This window comes from Scyliorhinus canicula, chromosome 6, assembly GCF_902713615.1.
Source record: "Scyliorhinus canicula chromosome 6, sScyCan1.1, whole genome shotgun sequence".
Taxonomy (NCBI): Eukaryota; Metazoa; Chordata; class Chondrichthyes; order Carcharhiniformes; family Scyliorhinidae; genus Scyliorhinus; species Scyliorhinus canicula.
The window spans coordinates 126,634,921-126,654,090 of NC_052151.1; the positions used below are offsets into that span (position 1 = coordinate 126,634,921).

The following is a 19,170-nucleotide window of genomic DNA, read 5'->3' on the forward strand; positions in this document are numbered from 1 at the left end:
GGGACTTTCAAAGTGGAGACGGTGGTGGCGTGAGGGTGGGCCAGGGGAGGTGCGGAACATGGGCCGAAGACTGGGCTAGGGGAAGCTATGGCTGATCGGCAGGGGAGGGGGTGGGGGGGCGGGGTGCCCCCGACCAGATTGGTCACGTGGTACGTTCGTGGACTGAATGGGCCAATCAAAAGGCCCGTGTATTCGACTTGAAGGCGGTCGTGGCCATATTGCAGGAGACACATTTGAAGGTGGGAGGTCAGATTAGGTTAAGGAAGGGACGGGTTGGGCAAGTGTTCCATTCAGGGTTAGAGTTTAAAATGAGGGGGGTGGTGATTTTGGTTAATAAGCGGGTGGCATTCGAGGTGGGGAATATTGAAGCTGACCCGGGGGGTAGATATGTTATGGTTAGTAGGAAAATGGAGGGAATGGCCTTGGTGTTGGTAAACATATATGCCCCGAACGTGGATGGTTTGTGAGACGGGTACTGGGAAAGATTCCAGATCTAGGTTCGCATCGACTGATCATGGGGGGCGATTTCAACACTGTCCTTGATCCAAGGCTGTACCGGTCGGGTTCTAGGTCTGGGAAGGTATCAGCTATGGCTAAGGAGCTCCGGGGGTTCATGGAGCACATGGGGGGGTCGATCCGTGTAGATTTGGGAGACCGAGGAATAAGGAGCATTCATTCTACTCCGAGGTGCATAAGGTGTATTCCCGGATAGACTTTTTTGTGATGGTAAAAGCGCTGCTGGCTGAGGTGATAAATGCTGAATATTCAGCAATAGTGGTGTCACACCGCATCCCACATTAGGTGGACTTGCAAGTTAGGAAAGGAAAGCGCCCACAATGGAGGTTGGATGCGGGGCTGTTAGCGGAGGAGGAGGTGTGTGATCGGGTGAGAGAGGCCATTCGGGGATACATAAAGATCAATGATATGGGTGAGGTGTCGTGGGGTCTGGTCTAGGAGGCACTGAAGGTGGTTTTCGGGGAGAATGCATCTCAATTCGGACGCATAAGGAGAAGGTTGAGCAGGCGGAGTTAGACAGACTGGTAGGCAAAATGTTACAGATGGATAGGCGCTTCTGAAAGAGCGTCAGAGACTGGAGCTAGAATTTGGGCTCCTGTCCACAGGTAAGGAGCTGAGATAGCTGAGGAGGGTAAGGGGGGCAGTTTATGAATATGGAGAAAAAGCCAGCAGGATGCTGGTGCATCAGCTGAGGAAACAGGAGGCGGCGAGAGAGATAAGAAAAGTGTGGGATACAGGGGGGAAGGTGGTTCTGGACCCGGCGGGGGTGAATAATGTGTTTCGGGACTTTTATCGTAAATTGTATAAATCAGAACCTCCAGCTGGGGAGGAGGAGATGAAACAGTTTCTGGGTGTGCTGGAGTTCCCGAGGATAGATGAGAAGTTGGTAGAGCCCCAATTGGGCTGTGGGAGATTGGGAGCGATGCAATCAGGCAAAGCCCTGGGACCGGACGGATACCCGGTGGAGTTCGATAAGACATTTTCTGGGCTGTTGGGGCCGCTTTTGGCAAAGGCTTTCAATGAGTCAAAGTGCTCCCCCCAAAGTTATTACAGGCATCGATTTCCCTCATCTTGAAACAGGATCAGGATCCGGAAAGCTGTGGGTCATATAGGCCAATCTTCCTGTTGAATGTGGGTGCAAAATTGTTGGCAACGGTCTTGGCCACACGGACAGAGGACTGTGTTCCGGGGGTAATAGGGGAGGACCAGACGTGATTTGTGAAGGGACACCACCTGACGTCCAATATTAGGCGGCTCCTCAATGTAATAATGATGCCTGTGGAGGGGCGCCAGGTTGAGGTGGTGATGGCCATGGATGCAGAAAAAGCCTTTGACCGGGTGGAGTGGAAATATCTGAGGGAGGTCCTGGGAAGGTATGCTTTCAGGCAGGGATTTATGGATTGGTGCCGGTTGCTACATCAGGCACCAGTGGCAAATGTAAGGAATAATTGGGTGCGATCGGAATAATTTAGCCTGTGATGGGGGACCGAGACAGGTGTGTCCACTCTCCCCATTACTGTCTGCCCTGGCCATGGACCCTTTGGCAATGGCGCTGAGAGCATCGAACATTTGGCGGGGGATAGTGAGGGGGGGGGAGGTGGAACATAGGGTCTCGCTTTATGTGGATGATTTTCTCCTTTATATAACAGACTCTTTGGGGGGAATTGCAGGAATTATAGGGATACTGGAGGAATTTGGCCGGTTCTCAGGTTACAAACTGAATGTGGGCAAGAGTAAGGTTTTTGCCAGGCAAGGGGGCAAGAGAGGAGACTGGGGGAGATGCCGTTCAAGGTGCTGGGAGGGATTTTTAGGCACCTGGGTATTCAAGTGGCACGGGACTGGGGTCAGCTTCACAGATTAAATTTGGGGCGGTTGATAGAGCCGAAGAAGAGGGGCGTCCGAAGGTGGCACATGCTCCTGCTGTCGTTGGCGGGGAGGGTACAGTCTGTGAAAATGACAGTCCTCCCGAGATTGCTGTTTGTTTTTCAGTGTCTCCCAATTTTCATTCCGAAGGCGTTTTTTAGGAAGATGAATGCGGCAATCTCGGATTTTATATGGGCTGGGAAAGCCCCGTGGATGAAGGTCCTACTTGAGCGAGGGTGCAGGCTGCACCCTGGGCTGCTAACATATCAATGGTTAGGAAGTGGGTAGTGGGGGAGGGGTCGGTGTGGGAGCGGGTAGAGGCTACATCTTGTGTCATGAGTCTGAAGGCTTTGTTAACAGCACCTCTGCCATTCTTGCTGGCTCGGTACTCCACAAGCCCGGTGGTAGTGATAGCCCTGAGGGTGCGGGGACAATGGAGGCAGAACATGGGATTGTAGGGGGCGACGGTGTGGTCACCGATTTGTGACAACCACCGGTTCGATCCGGGGGGTGCTGGACGGAGGCTTTAGGAGATGGCAGCGGGCAGGGATCGAGAGATTTGGAGATTTTTTAATGAGGAGGGTTTCCCACGTTTGGAGGACCTAGAGGGGGAGTTTCAGTTGCCACATGGGAATGGTGCGGGACTTTGTTCGTAGGCAGACCCCGGGCTTCCAGCGCCTCCCACTAAGGGGGATAAAGGAAAAGATGATGTCAAAAACAGGGGTTGGAAAGGGGAAGGTCTTGGAAATATATGAGGAACTGATGGAGTGGGAAGGAGTTCCAATAGGGGAGGTGAAGAGGAAGTGGGAGGAAGAGTTGGGAGGTGAGTTGGAAGTCGGTCTATGGGAGGAGGCCCAGAGGAGAGTCAATACATCCTCGTCACGTGTCACGCTTACAGCGCCGGCCCTAGGGTTGCTGGCGCCCCGGGCAAGCTGAACTTCGGCGCCCTTCGGGGGGGGGGGGGGGGGCGGGGGGGGGTAGGGGGGGCGGGGCCGGGGGGGGGGGTAGGGGGGGCGGGGTGGGGGGGGGCGGGGGGTAGGGGGGTGGGGTCGGGGGGGGGGGGGGCGGGGGGGGCCGAGCCCGAGGCGGGGGGGCGGGGCCGAGGCGGGGGGGTGGGGCCGAGGTGGGGGGGGTGGGCGGGGCCGAGGCGGGGGGGGCCGAGGCGGGGGGGCGGGCCCGAGGCGGGGGGGCGGGGCCGAGGACTCATATGACTGTGGCTCGGATGAGCAGGTTTTTAGAGGAGGTGGAGGACATGTGTGGGCGCTGTGGGGGCAGATCCTGCGAACCGTATGCATATGTTCTGGGCATGTCCGAGGTTGAGGGGCTTTTGGCAGGGGTTCACAGATGTCGTGTCAGAGGTCCAGAAAGGGAGCATGAATCCGAGTCCAGAGGTGGCAATATTTGGAGTGTCGGAAGATCCGGAAGACCAGGGGGAGAGAGAGGCCGACGTCTTGGCCTTTGCCTCCCTGGTGGCGCGGAGATGGATTCTGCTGGGATGGAAGGACTCGGAGTCTCCAAAGTCGGGGGTTTGGGTCAGCGACATGGCAACGTTTCTCAGGTTTGAGAAAATCTAATTTGCCTTAAAGGGTTCATTACAGGGGTTCATTTGGAGGTGGCAGCCGTTCATTGGCTTCTTCAAGGAAAATTGACTGTCAGCGGGATTTGGGGGGAAGCATGGAAGTAATGAATAAAGGTAGGGAAACTAATGAAGGGAGAACCATGAGATGGTGTGATACATGGACCATGATAGTTAGGGTTTAGGCTTGGGGGGGAGATGGTTATGTTATTTTGGCTTTTTTGTTTGGTTGGATCTCTTTGTTTAAAATGTTAAATTATAAATGGCTCAATAAAATATTTTCTTAAAAACAAAGATCTGTACCCTGAGGTCGGGGGCCCGAGCATGACATTCCACTCCATGCCATTGAGGAGAGGAGGGACAACCTCTTCCCCAGGGTGGGCCATAGATTCAAGCCTGCGCTCCTGAATGCAGCATGGGAGGTGGCAGAGGCAGTCAGCATTGCCAGCCTCAGTAGGAGGAGACAGCTGGTGATCCGGTTGGGGATCTCTGGTGAAGCCTCTGCCCTGAGAGGGCATAGAACCAGGATGGTCCAAAGGCCGGTGTTGGTGTCCTTTAGTTAGGGTGAGCCCTGCTGATCTCCTGCTTCCTCTGCAATCTGCCAACACCTGGTGGGCCACTGATTGAACTTGGCCATGTCCATCCCCTTGAAGAAACAGTTCCACCACCTTGGCTAGGTCTTCCAGGGCCTCTTTCTTCTGTTGCCAAAAAGTATCATTCAGAAACTCCATCGACCACTGAGCAGGCAGCACACCCTCTGCTACCTTTCCCTGTGGCACACCACAAAAACTCTTCTGCTCCAACAGCACTTCCTTTCTTGTGGTTCTCCTCGTCCGCTGCTCCATGCAACAGCCACACCAGAGGAGTATTACTTTCCCCAGGCACCCCTGTACATTTTGCCCTCAAATACTTTGTCTTTCGGGCAGGGCAAAGACCCAAAAGAAAATCTGTCTTGTGCGGGAGCCGCTAAATGTGCAACCACTCACTACATGGCCATCACAGCAAGTCCCCAAAAATCAGTTTTGCACAGGTGTGAATTTCTAACAGAACTTTACGCTGGTGCCCGCCATGGCAATCAGGAAACCTGCTGGAGGCCTTGGGCCTCCTGCTAATGAGATGCATATGGAGATTTAACCACCCATGCCTGATTCTCCGCAACGCTAGCGGAAAAACACGCTAATGCGAAACACATTTGAAAAATCTGACGAGCACATGTTGGTCGCATCTGGATAATATCTGGGGCTTCCTCAGGAGCTTGGAATGGAGGCCACCTACATCCCTAGACCCTGGAAAACCACAGCAGTGTGTGGAGGAAGTATCTACAGGTGGACATTCCATATTCCCTGTCCTGGAAAAAGTCCATCTTCCTGACTCAGTGTTCCTGGAGATATATCTTAATTTCCAAGAGGTCCATCTTCTTTCTTCAATAACTCACTTTGACAACATGGACATCGGTAACAGAGAGATTGGTTTAATCCATTTTTCATATATACATCTACAGACACAATGGTTACAAAAGGGCACTATTACACACTGGAAAATTATTCTTCAGCTGTGTGACATGTATCCAGGAAGCAGCCATGGTACCTATAACACCAGCAGGTGTTGCAGCTGTACAGTCAGCAGTCTCATGGATGAAACCCTGGGAATTGCAGATACTCTCTGCACACCTGGCTGTTACACCAAGATAGCTGTGAGAAGCACTCACACTGAAGCAGAGGAAAGTGAAAATGACAGTTGTGACTCCACACAAGCCATCAAACTGCAGATAATAGGATTATTGAAAATGTGTTTATGATGCCTGGTCAGGGGGAGCTCTTCAATACGACCCAGAGAGGATCGTGTGCATTATCATGGTGTACTCCACCCTCCACAGACTGGCTTTACAAAGGGGAAAACACCTGAACGCAGATGAGGGAGTGGCAGCAAACTCCTCATTTGATCATAACAATGGACAGGAGGAACCAGCTCCAGCAAAGGGACATTAAGCTTCTTCATGGGCTGCATCCAGGCCTTTGAGGCTGCAGTGTTTGCATTGATGATGGGTAATTCTGCATTGCAATTGTGCATTTTCTCTCAGTGGTTGATGCGACCATCAATTCACTCAAGACACGAGTAGAAGTAAACTGTGGCTTTAATCGACTTACAACTGAGCCTGCCTGCGACCAGAAGAACTGAGGGCAGACTCACAAGACCGCAGCACTTTATACTTCCGGTAGTGGGAGGAGCCATGGCCGGAACCACGGGTGGAGCCCTGTACATGCTCCTCATCTCCCCCTGTGGGCAGAGCCGCGCAACGGCTCACGGATGGAGCCCACAGGGACACAGTGATGCACAGTGTGAATTATACATATTATACATTCACCATATTCACCCCCTGTTAACAAAAATCAAGTCCAGCATGGGTGATGGGTCTACAGATTGAGTCGGTCCGGTGCCCGAATCGTCCGCTGGGATCGGCGGAGCACCGGGGTTGCAGCTGCTTTGGATGGCTGTGTGCTGATGTCCGAGTTGAATCTGAGGGTGGACTCTGGGAGTGGTTTGTTCAGAACTGAACTTCGTTCCTGACCGGTGAGACGGGCGAAAGGGGGCCCAGGAAACCTGTAGGTGTGGGGGCGCAGGGCATGGGGGGTCGGGTGGGGTGTAGTGTGATGGGTACCTCGGCGGTGGTGATGGTGGATCCTGCAGGCGCCAGGTCCCGGAGGAAAACGGTGTCCTGCCGGCCGTCGGGGTGTTCGATAAAGGCATAGTGGGGGTTTGAGTGTAGCAATAGTACCCTCTCTACCAGCGGGTCCATTTTATGTGTCCGGATGTGCTTCCGTAGGAGAACCGGGCCCGGTGTCCTCAACCAGGATGGAAGCGAGGCCCCCATGGTAGTGCCCCAAGGGAAAACAAACAATCGCTCGTGAGGAGTCTGGTTTGTGGCCGTACACAGGAGGGACCTAATTGCATGGAGCGTGTCGGGGAGGACCTCCTGCCAGTGGGAGGTCGGGAGATTCCTGGACCACAGGGTCAGTAGGACGGTCTTCCAGACCGTCACGTTCTCCCTCTCCACCTGCCCGTTCCCCCTGGGGTTATAGCTGGTAGTCGTGCTCGAGGCGATGCCCTTGTCGAGCAGGTACTGACGCAGCTCGTTGCTCATGAATGACGATCCCCTGTCACTGTGGACATAGTTAGGGAAACCAAACAGAGTGAAGACACTGTGCAGGGCTCCGATGACTGTATGGGAAGTCATATCGGAGCACGGGTTAGCAAACGGGAAGCGGGAGAATTCGTCTATGATGTTGATGAAGTACACATTACAGTTGGTCAAGGGGAGGGGCCCTTTGAAATCAATGCTCAGTCGTTCAAAGGGCCGGGAAGCCTTTACCAGGTGGGCCTTGTCTGGTCTATAGAAGTGCGGTTTACACTCCGCGCAGATCGGGCAATTCCTGGTGATGGCTTTTACCTCCTCGGTGGAGAAAGGCAGATTGCGGGCCTTGATGTAGTGGACAAGCCGGGTGACCCCCGGATGGCAGAGGTCATTGTGGATAGCCTGTAATCGGTCTTCTTGCGCGCTGGCGCATGTGCCACGGGGCAGGGCATCTGGGGGCTCGTTGAGCTTCCCCGGACGGTATATGATATCATAATTATAGGTGGAGAGTTCGATCCTCCACCCCAAGATTGTCTCATTTTTAATTTTGCCCCGTTGCGAGTTGTCGAACATGAAGGCAACCGATCTCTGGTCGGTGATGAGGGTAAACCTCCTACCTGCGAGGCAGTGCCTCCAGTGCCGTACGGCTTCCACAATGGCTTGAGCTTCTTTTTCAACTGAGGAGTGTCGAAGTTCTGAAGCGGAGAAGGTTCGGGAGAAGAAAGCTACTGGCCTAACTGCCTGGTTCAGAGTGGCAGCGAGAGCGACCTCTGAGGCATCGCTCTCCACCTGAAAGAGGACGGATTTATCCACTGCCCACATGGTGGCTTTGGCGATGTCCTCCTCAATGCAGTTGAAGGCCAGGCGAGCCTCGGCTGACAGTGGGAAGAGTGTGGTCTTAAATAGTGGGCAGGCTTTGTCTGCATACTGGGGGACCCACTGGGCGTAATAGGAGAAGAATCCAAGTCACCTCTTGAGGGCCCTGGAACAGTGAAGAAGAGGGAGTTGTAAGAGGGGGCGCATACGGCCCGAGTCAGGCCCCAGGACCCAGTTTTCCATGATGTAGCCGAGAATGGCTGGTCTGGTTGTGCGGAAAACGCATTTCTCCTTATTGTATGTGAGGTTGAGTTTTTGGGCGGTTTGGAGAAACCGGTGGAGGTTGGCGTCGTGGTCCTGCTGGTCATGGCCGCAGATGGTGACATTATCCAAGTACAGAAACGTGGCCCGCAGCCCGTACTGGTCCAGCATTCAGTTCATTGCTCGTTAGAACACCGAGACCCCATTTGTGACGCCAAAGGAGACCCGGAGGAAATGGAAGAGGCGGCCATCTGCCTCGAACGCCGTGTAGTGGCGGTCCTCCGGGTGGATTGGGAGCTGGTGGTATGCAGACTTCAGATCCACCGTGGAGAAGATGCGGTTCTGGGCGATCTGGTTGACCATGTCTGCAATTCTGGGGAGGGGGTACGCATCAAGGTGCGTGAACCGGTTAATGGTCTGGCTGTAATCAACCACCATCCGGAACTTTTCCCCGGTTTTGACAACCACCACCTGAGCTCTCCAGGGGCTGTTACCGGCCTCTATGACCCCCTCACGTAAGAGCCGCTGGACTTCGGCTCTAATAAATACCCTGTCCTGCAGGCTATACCACCTGCTGCGAGTGGCCATGGGTTTGCAGTTAGCGGTGAGTTTAGCGAAGAGTGGAGGGGGGTCGATTTTTAGAGTCGAAAGCTGCATATAGTGAGGGGGGGGGGGCAGGGGTCCGCCGAAGCTGAGTGTTAGGCTTCTAAGATTACATTGAAAATCGAGCCCGTGTAGGAGAGGGGCGCAGAGGTCTGGGAGGACATACAATTGGAAGTTGGAGAGGTTGGCGCCCTGTATCGTTAATGTCACAACGATGCGCCCTTGCATCTGGACCGTGTGCGACCCTGAGGCGAGAGAGATAGTTTGCCGTGCTGGGAAGATAGGGAGCGAACAGCGTCTTACCAGGTCTGGATGAACGAAGCTCTCGGTACTTCCGGAGACGAAGAGGCACGGTGTCTTGTATCCGTTGACCTGAACGGACATCATTGAGCTTCTGAGGTGCTTTGGCCGTGACTGGTCCAAAGTGACTGCGTTGAGTTACGGGTAGTCGGTGGCTTGTCAGCGGTGCTGGAGCGGCTCCGTGATGACTGTCTGCGGAGGTCGTAGTCGTCGATATGCATATCGAGTGATGGCCAAGATGTCGGCCCCTGTTGATCGCACGTGGCGGGCGGCAAGGAAGGTGGCGTCCAAGATGGAGGCCCCCATGACTCACACATGGCCGGCCGAATGGGGGAGGATTGCCAAGATGGCGGCCCCCATGAGTCGCACATGTCGTGCGGAGGCGGAGTCGGCAGACACGCTGCCACATTGCAGGGTCTGCAAGTTGGAGGGGCGATTGTTCTGGATAGCGGTAGAGTTTGAGGATTTAGTTTTAGCCAGGCATACCTTTGCAAAGTGTCCTTTTCGTCCGCAGCTGCTGCAGGTCGCGTTGCGGGCCGGACAGTGCTGCCATGGGTGTTGGGGCTGACCGCAAAAATGGCACGATGGCGCTCCGTGGTGGGCGGGCGGCCGCGCGGCGCAGGCCTGGGGCAGTCTCTGGTCGGGGGTCCACGATGGGGTCGCATGGTCAGCGGGGAACAAGTTCAAACTTTGGAAAGCAACCTCCAGTGAGGTTGCTAGCGTTACTGTGTCCTCCAGGTTTTGGGCCCCTTTTCGAGGAGATGCTGGCGCACGTAGTTGGACCGGACCCCTGCAACATACACATCACGGACAGCGAGTTCCATATGCTAGGAGGCAGTTACAGCCTGAAAGTTACATTCCCGTGCAAGGGCTTTTAGGTCGCGCAGGTAGTCCTCTAGCGACTCTGTGGGGCGCTGGCAGCGGGTAGTAAAAATATGCCACGCGTAAACTTCATTTACGGGCCGCATGTACAGGCGGTCGAGTATTGCGAGGACTTCGGTGTACGAGTCGGTGCTATCGAGTTGAGTAGAAATGCGATGGCTCACCCGTGCGTGTAGGAGACTGAGTTTCTGCTCTTCTGTAACAGCGGAGGTAGTCGACGCAGCGAGATAGGCCTTGAAGCACCAAAGCCAGTGCAGAAAGATTTCCTTCGCTTCTGCAGCCTGCGGGTCGAGTTCCAGTCGATCAGGTTTGAGGGCTGATTCCATGGTGGGTTTTTTTAAGTCGATTAAATTGATGCGACCATCAATTCACTCAAGACACGAAGTAAAGAAGTAAACTGTGGCTTTAATCGACTTACAACTGAGCCTGCCTGCGACCAGAAAAACTAAGGGCAGGCTCACAAGACCGCAGCACTTTATACTTCCGGTCGTGGGACGAGCCATGGGCGGAGCCAAGGGTGGAGCCCTGTACATGCTCCTCATCTCCCCCTGTGGGCAGAGCCGCGCAACGGCTCACGGATGGAGCCCACAGGGACACAGTGATGCACAGTGTGAATGATACATATTATACATTCACCACAGTGGTATTGAATTTTGGTACCACTGTGTCGACATTGTCACATTTAATAGCTTTCATCGTTGATTCTTTATGCAATGCATTTTATTTTGAACAATCTAAGGTTATCAAAGAGGGATCAATTCTCTGAATTCATGCAAAATCTCACTTCTAACTTAATCTATCCTGTACCTGACCTTTGACACAAGTGGAGGTGAAGGAAATGTCCTACATTTAAATTATCAAATCCTGAGGTAACTGATATAATTGTATTTAAAAAGAAATAATTAGATCCTAACTGAATGGAATGGCTTTCAGTCGGTGACTTAATCCAGCAAGATGACGATATTAGTAGACAATGCTGGGAATACTCAGGTCTGGCTGCATCTGTTGAGAGAGACCCGAAATGCTAACTCTGTTTCTAGCTCTGCAAATGCTACCAAGAGTATTTCCAGCATTTTCTGATTTTACTTTAGATTCCCAGCATTGACAGTCCTTTGGTTTGAACTGCTCAGAATAGATTTGGAAAAACAAGCTCAAGCAAGCTCAGGATTGGTTCACACAGCCAAAACCGGAGTTGATCCAATGGACATGTTTTCAAATGTCGAAATGAGACTGGAGCCAGAAGTGCCAGATCTTGGTTAAGATGAGGAGGTTGGGCGTATTATCGGTTAGATTCCATGGAAGGAGCAGCTAGATGACCGAATAGCATTCCTTGTTTGTACCATTACCATCTGGTATTTTCAAGGGGAAATTGGTGTGAAATGCTGGATGTAACATGGTGAATGCTTCAAAGTGGATTATTGAACCACTTCATCAGGCTGAATAATATGGGAGCATTTTCCAGCCCCGCCAATGTAATATTAGGCATGATGAAGTCGAGTCACATTCCCGACATCATTGTGCCAGTTTTGTACAATATGGCAGGAGGGCAGGTTTAATAATCAGGAGTGGGCCCACATTATTAAAGTTTTATTTAAATAGCTAGTTAAGGTCATTAACAACCTAATTGATTGCACTAATATGTCGTGTCTGCAATAATACGGCCGCATAATCTGTTTTATGCCATGTGGAGTTCTTTTGCTTATGAGGAAGCCTGTTAGGGAGAGTTTAAAAGGTTCAGCAGAGCCCTGAATCTCATCCTGGCAGTTCAGAGTTATGTAGCTACTGAGAGTGTTTCCCTCAAGGACCAGTTCCCATTTAAATTATTAATTTGAAGACATTATCTGCCTGGTAAGTGCTCTGCTAAGTGCTCTATTTATTGCTTGCCCATCACCCAAAGCATTAAAGTAGCTGAGAAAAATGGGCTTGTGGCCTCTATGGGAGACACAGTCTCCAGTGAGGAGGAGAAGAGGGTGAGGAGGAGGAGATTGAAAGGAAGAAGAGCGGAGCATGAGACCCAGAATGCACTAGCAGTGCATGAGGGCCAGAACAGTGCGAGACACAGAGGATAATACATTCTCAAAGGAGGTGTAGAGGAGAGATCATTTCCATCTACATTGTGTGGGGGTAGGGGGGTACCCAATACTTGTAGCTCTGATGGTCACTGTTGCTGTCAGCATCTCCACAGCAGGCTCCTTTCAGGTAGCATGTGGAGACCCCAGTGAACTTACACAACCTACTGCACACCACTGCATCAAAGTCTTCACTGATACTATGTTTTGAAGGGCAGGGAATTGCATCTCCTTCACACTGGATAAGCAGAGTCAACTGGATAGAGCAGAGGGTCTGTGGTGAATGCAGGTTTCCCCCAGGTCCAGGGAGCCATTCATTGTACTCTTGTCACGAGAAAGGCTCCTGCTGGGCGGCTCTGCACCTTTATTAACAGGAATGGTTTCCATTTATTGAATGTCCAACTGGCCTGCGATCATCATCACCGGGTCATGCAGCTTTGCGGCAGGTGCTCAGGCAGCAGCCACAATTTCTTTAGTCTTTGAAATTTACAGGCGCCAGACCTATTCAACAGCCCTGAAGCCTTGGATGGATGGATTATAGGTGACAACATTGAACAGAAGGCTTATTGCGTTTGTGAGGGTACCCAGGGCAGAAAGGAGATACAGTGACAGCTATGGAAACATCAGGGCCATTGTTGTGCAGACTATTGGCCTATTGAAATGAGATTCAGACGCCTTGACAGATCTGGAGGGGCATTATCATACACTCCATCACCTGTGACCCTGTCGTGTGCTGCACCCTCCATGACCTAGTTATCCAAAGAGGGGATACCCTGGAGAATGAGGGCAAGGATGCAGTGAGGCAACTTTCAAATTGAAGGCCCTGGCCATAATCATATAGATGCTTCAATAAGGCAAATATTTCAACAGACTCTGAAATCCCGTCATCAGAGGTGTGTGGACACTGTTCAAATCTTTATTCATGTGCAATGTGCCACTCATGTCACCATCATGTCAACACACTTACCCTTTCCAAAGATGAACATACAAGGCACCATACCCTGCATCAATATGATAAAGCATTCATCTAACTCCTGAAATGTTCCACGGCCACATCACAGTATGAAAACATCAGCACGACGGACATGTGGGTGTATTTACAATTGTGCAATGATTAGATATATTCAAACAAATAAGTTATTCACTCCTGTGTCCCCCTTGGTGACTACTGTGGAGTTTTTTGTGTCACATTTATGAGCCCCCCCCCCCCCCCCCCCCCCTTCACTTGCTGCCGCACTAGAGAGAGGCTGCTGATCTATTATCTCACTTGCCCTGGAGGACTTTGGCAGTGACCTCTGTGCTGTTGGGGCTTTGGGTGGCCTGTCATGAAGATCCCTGCTGAGATATGGGAGAATCTTCTATCACCACAGCACTGCATGGGGATTGTGTCAATGGGTATGGAAGGAGGAGATGGTGCCACTATCAGAAGTGCCCTGTGAGAGACTTCTGGTTGGTGGCAGCTGCTGCTTGTCTTCTGTCTCTAGGATGTTGGGACCTCCCTGGCTACCACTGAGGTTCCAGGAGCTGGATCTGTATCAGGCTCCCAGTCCCCTGTTGACCTGGCTCTGGGCCCCGCAGCAGTGCACATGGCCTGAATGGACAGTTCCGCAGCACATCCAGAGCACGCAACCCCTCTGGTATACTTGTTAAATCTTCACGGAACTCGCATTGGACATGCAGCATTTGCCCCTTACAGACGACACCAGAGGCTCATCATCTGACTCTGAATCAGTAGCTGGATTACACCATAGTGCACAAGGACAAGTCCACCACACTACCTGTTAGCTGTGAAGTGCCGTCATCAGACCTGTACGTGCCTCTATTCTGATATGCAAATTCCTGCCGAGGTGCCAATATCTGTGATGGCTTTTGGGACAGCGAACGGATGTAATTCTATATCCTCTGAGGGTTCTTCCTCCTGCTCCTCAGAAGGGAGTGACGACATGGCAACTGGAGGAGAGTTTGTGGAAGAGGATTCACCTGTGAAAGAGAGACATAAGTCAGTGGGTAACACTGTCAGCTTATTTAATGTCATGCCATCGATGCATTATCAGCAAAGTGCATGGCAGCCTTGATGGTGTGCACATTCCTCAGCCACACAGTCTACCAACCTTCTTACCCTCCAACTGGAGCAAAGCTTTATAAGAATACACTGACATTGTCGCTGACAGCGATGTATTTGCTGCATCATGCTGCCCTGGAACTCCAACTAAACTCCCTATTTCCTACATCCGCGATGGTACCCGGTAGCACATGGTATCAGAATTCACATGCAGAGGACATACTCACCCTGGATGCCCTCATGAGGTCATTGAGCCTTTTTTGGCATTGAGACCAGGTTCTCCTCACCAGCCCAACACTGCTGTCTTTCTCAGCTACCTCCTCCATGAGTGGCTATTAAAGCCGAAAGCCACTATTATTACCCTTTATTCTCAAAGTTTAGATTTTCCTGGAGTGGCTTTGACATACATATTTAATTTTTCAATGATAAAGACCGAATTGATATAAAGATTTAATAACTATAGCAAAGAATCCATGATAGCACAAACCCTAATTTAATATTGTATAATCCGGAAAGCATGTAATTGAAGCTTACAAAAAGGACTAAAGGAAAAAGGGTTAAATTCTCTGTCCCGCCCGCTGTGGATGGGACGGACAATTTGGCAGACCATAGTAAGGTCCATTGACCTCGGACAGGCATTTCTGGATTTGGGACGCACGGGACCGGAAAATCTCATCAAAGATCATCGAAGAGGAGCAAACGTTAATAAGAGCAAATTGCATTTATGGAACGTGCTCAGTAAATTGCATTTATATAGTGCCTTTAATGTAGCAAAACATTCTAAGACACTTCACAAGAACAAGAACATTTTTGACATTGAGGTAGAGAGATATCAGGACACCAAAATCTGGTCATCTCAATACGTTTCAAGATACATCTTCAAAGAGGAGCGAGGAGTGGAGGAATATTGGTAGGAAATCCCAAAATTCCCTTTCGGGCCAAGACACCAGGAAGCATGGACATCAATGATGAAGCAATTAAAATTGAGGGTGCTCGAATTGGAGGAGCACAAGAGTCTTAAGAGAATTGTAGGAAAGGAGGAAGTTATGGAACTAGGGAGGGATGAGGCCAGGGAGGTACACCATAAAACAAGAATGAGAATTTTGAAATTGAAGCATTGTCAGACGGGCAATCAGCAAACACAAAGAAACAAAGGCAGATGGCAAGCTTTTTACTTGCCCTGGTTACATATTCTTGGCCTGGGAAGACAGGACGATGTTTAGAATGTATGTCCATCTGTACAATATAATCCAATTTAATTCTAATAGTGCCGGACTAACTAACTGTTCTTTTTCTTTTAGACCACTGGTTGCAATGTATAATGACAAACTTGAGCTTCAGACCTGTCTGGAGCATGGCAGGACAGCAAAGGTTAGTGCAAATAGTCTTCAAAATAATTTTCTATTCACTGTATAGAATGAAACATTGAGGGAGACCTTACAAAATGGCAAATGTATTGCTTTTTGGGTGGCTATTTTGAGATGATTAAAATTGAAAGTATGTGATTTATTTTCTACCGGTTTTAAATGTCACATCCCACACACTCTTATGCCACAGAGAAAGAGGGCATGTAGCCTGTTCTTCTTACCAGTACTTTCTGTATCTTGTTGCTAGGAGATAAGCGCTGTGAATCAATTTTCCCGCCTTCTTTGCAGAAATGTCATATTTGTTTATTGGCTGCCTAATAAAGTAGCCGAGCTTTTCCCTCCTCTTTAGGGAATCCCAAGGAAACGATTATTCTCATTAATAAAAAAATGACAAGATCAATCACTGAAGGATATAATATCAAGCTTATGTTCTTTTTATTCGTCCATGGAATTTGGGCATGGCTGTCTGGGCCAGCATTCATTGCCCATCTCTGACGGCCTTTAAGAGTCAACTACTTTTCTGGTGGGTCTAGAGTCACATGTAGGCCAGACCAGGTAAGGATAACAGATTTCCTTCCCTAAAGGACATGAGGGAACCAGATGGGTTTTCACAGCAATTAACAATGGTTTCTGATCATCATTATCCTTTAATTCCAGATTTTTATTAAATTCTAATTCCACCATCTGCCATGGTGGGATTTGAACCCAGGTCTCCAGAGCATTATCCTGGGTCTCTGGAATACTAGTCTAGTGACAATACCACTACGCCACTGCCCCCCCCCACAAATGTGCTGATTTTACTGCCTCAGACACAAGATATTGGAAGGTATGAAACAGTGATTAAGGGGGATAATTTTTAATCTAATCTGCCCAATTTTAGACTCCACCCAATTGCTGGTTTAGCTCAGTAGGCTAGACAGCTGGTTTGTGATGCAGAACAAGGCCAGCAGCATGGGTTCAATTCCCGTACCAGCCTCCCCGAACAGGCGCCGGAATGTGGCGACTAGGGGCTTTTTACAGTAACTTCATAATAATAAAAGTATTATTATTATTTTACATTCCATTGTAATATAATGGGTAATGAGGTTTGGCAGAGTATATGATGATAGCTTCACATCAGGTAGGTTAGGTTAAAATGACCCCCACCTGTCTCTCTGCTTAGCAACAGAATTCCATGATCCCAAGAGGATATGTACAGAGAGCAAAATGTGAAGAGGCTGCATACGTTTTTTGCCAAATAGCAAATTATTGTATAAAAGAAAATTTTAATATTTTTCTGCTTCTATTTTTGAACCTAAAAGCCAGTATCATAATTGTCCCAATACTCCCCAGTCCAAAATATTTTGTTTTGCAATGCCGATTGGAATTCTCAAGCAGCACCTTCATGCAGTTACTTAACTGAAAGGTGTGTATTGAAGAGAACATATGGGGTTCATTTTTCATTTTCAGCATTCCCGTTGCAGAGCTTTACATGTCCTCTCCCCACCCCACCAAAGATATTCTGTCAATAAATAGTCTTGTCTGTTGAATTGCAGAATTACCCTGTAGTCAGAAATACTTAAAGGTAAGTATTTGTACAGGTACCAATGTCTTTCAGTCTTTTGTTTTATATTTAGATCTCCTGCTTAGAAGCAGATGTTCTGAGTAAAACTGTCCTTCTGAGACACCATGGATTTATCCTCCATGAAATAACATCTGTTTTCATCCATAATGTCAAATCAAATAAGTTCTGCACATGTTTAAAGCCTTTTCTTATTCGGTTCTCATGAAAAAGAGAGACTGAGACACTAGCAAATATATTAATATCCCCTTGATAATTTAATAACAATGAACTAATATACATTTTTTAATTTGTAGTAAATCAGATGTTACCAGTAGGGGAAACTAAGATGTGATAAATGTGCTGAATGCGCATGAAATAGATTTTCTATGAAATTAGAGATTCATATGTCATCGGTGGATTGTAATCACTTGTCTGTGCTCCCTTCTGAAACAGACTTATCGGTAGTGATTTAAAAATCTCATATACTTTACAACTGCCCATCATAATCTATTCTGAGACAACAAAAAATAAAAATCTAATTTACTGCTGTTACTTGAAAGGCAGTCAGTTGAACCTTTACTATTTGTGTTCAACTGAACCAAATACTTCCTCGCCTTTGTTCATGAGGCTCGGATCAAATACCGCAGGATATGCAAGCAGAGAAGAGAAATGCGAGCTGAAACCATAGCTAATTCATCCAGTGTCATGGTGTTGCAAAATAGAATGGAAACTTTGGAAACAGAATATCTATTGGTCTGTAATTTCTTAAATAATGCAGAACAGAAATGTGATAATTTCACTTATAAATCATTTGTAACTCTATCCTAGAAAGATTCTGTTACAGACAAAAAAAAGACCAGATTTAGCTTTCAAAATAGCATCTTACATGAACTGAGTTCAATTGATAAATATTGAAAAAGTAACAACCAGGAGACATTTTGAGTTTTGATATGGTTAAGACACTGTGAAATGACAAAAGAGGACGTGAGATAATTAAGCCAAGAAAACCTTGTTAAAGTAATTTACATGCCTACAAGGAAAATTTTGCCAGTAAACATTGTACAAAGATAATCTGTCTCTATTGGGGGCACATTGTTTATGGGGATATGTTATCCTTGACTGTGAATCACCATTTCTAGCACCTGGGTGTTTCTCCTGTGTCGAGCACAGTTCTTACTGTGCTTTATAAACTTTGGAATCATGTTGAATAACTTCAGTCTTTCCAAGCCAAAAAATACTTAAAATTATTGGATGAAATGCATCTGATCCTTTGAAACTTGTTGCAGCTCTTCACACTGCCTGGGTTGCTTGTTTATACCATTCTTTGGTGTCAGTGTAAATCATTTCTTTATAAAAGGAGATCTTCTCAGTAACCATTGAGGTTTTGCTAAAATTAAAGCTAGAAGTTTACATAGACGAACAGTGACACCAATCATAGGAAATGAACATGCACCAAGGCCTCCTTGCCTGGTGTCACCCAATTATGCTGGCTTTACTGTTTTATTGATTAAATATATAGTCTTAAGTCGCACCAAGGGATGAATGCTTATCATTCATAATAATTGTCCTTGGATTTCCTTGTCCTTTAACTATGCATTACATGTCCCGGGTTGTCATATAAAGAATAAAGAAATTGGTTTGAGTCATGTGTTACTCCAGGGGAAGGTGTGCTATATTCCCAGTGTCAGCATCCTTACTTTAATAACAGTGTGCGCTGGTGCCACATTTCAATTATTTTTGTCACTGTGAGAATGGATGCCTAGAAACATTTCTTTTCCACCATTCTTACTGGTGGTGCATAATAATGGTCAATCAGTAGAAAAGCTCTGATAACAAAAATAGACCGATCCCTGCCTTTCCAATCATGGTTATTAAAAGCATCATCTTTTTAATGTAGATTAATATAATTTGAATCTGTTACCTGAATTATCTTTGGTTTCCAAATACTCCATTACAGAAGTGTTTCATTCGTTATGGGTTTCAGCTATTGATACAATTCATTATCAGCAGTTTGAATGTGGCATGGCACTTAATCCATAGTTGATCAAAATAGCTGAAAACAACTGGAAGAAATATCCAGTGTAATCTTCTTTAGATGATTTGTGTTCTGACCAGAACCAGCTTTTAATCACCTTTTAGGTGAAGCTTTGTCACTACTTATTGCAAATAGACATTTCAA

General features: G+C 48.4%; 1 protein-coding gene across 14 annotated transcripts in view; it reads left to right on the forward strand.

Moving 5' to 3' along the window:
* The window catches only part of dnmt3ab (DNA (cytosine-5-)-methyltransferase 3 alpha b), a 709,318-nt gene that overhangs the window by 643,522 nt on the left and 46,626 nt on the right, over positions 1 to 19,170 (forward strand). For all 14 annotated transcript variants that reach the window (XR_005460997.1, XR_005460998.1, XM_038800092.1 and 11 more), the window contains one exon: positions 15,383 to 15,452. Coding sequence is in view for 11 of the 14 variants with exons in the window: in XM_038800092.1 (XP_038656020.1) it covers positions 15,383 to 15,452 (70 nt within the window). In the remaining 3 variants the exon portion in view is untranslated. Of the gene's footprint in view, positions 1 to 15,382; positions 15,453 to 19,170 lie in introns of those variants that run through there.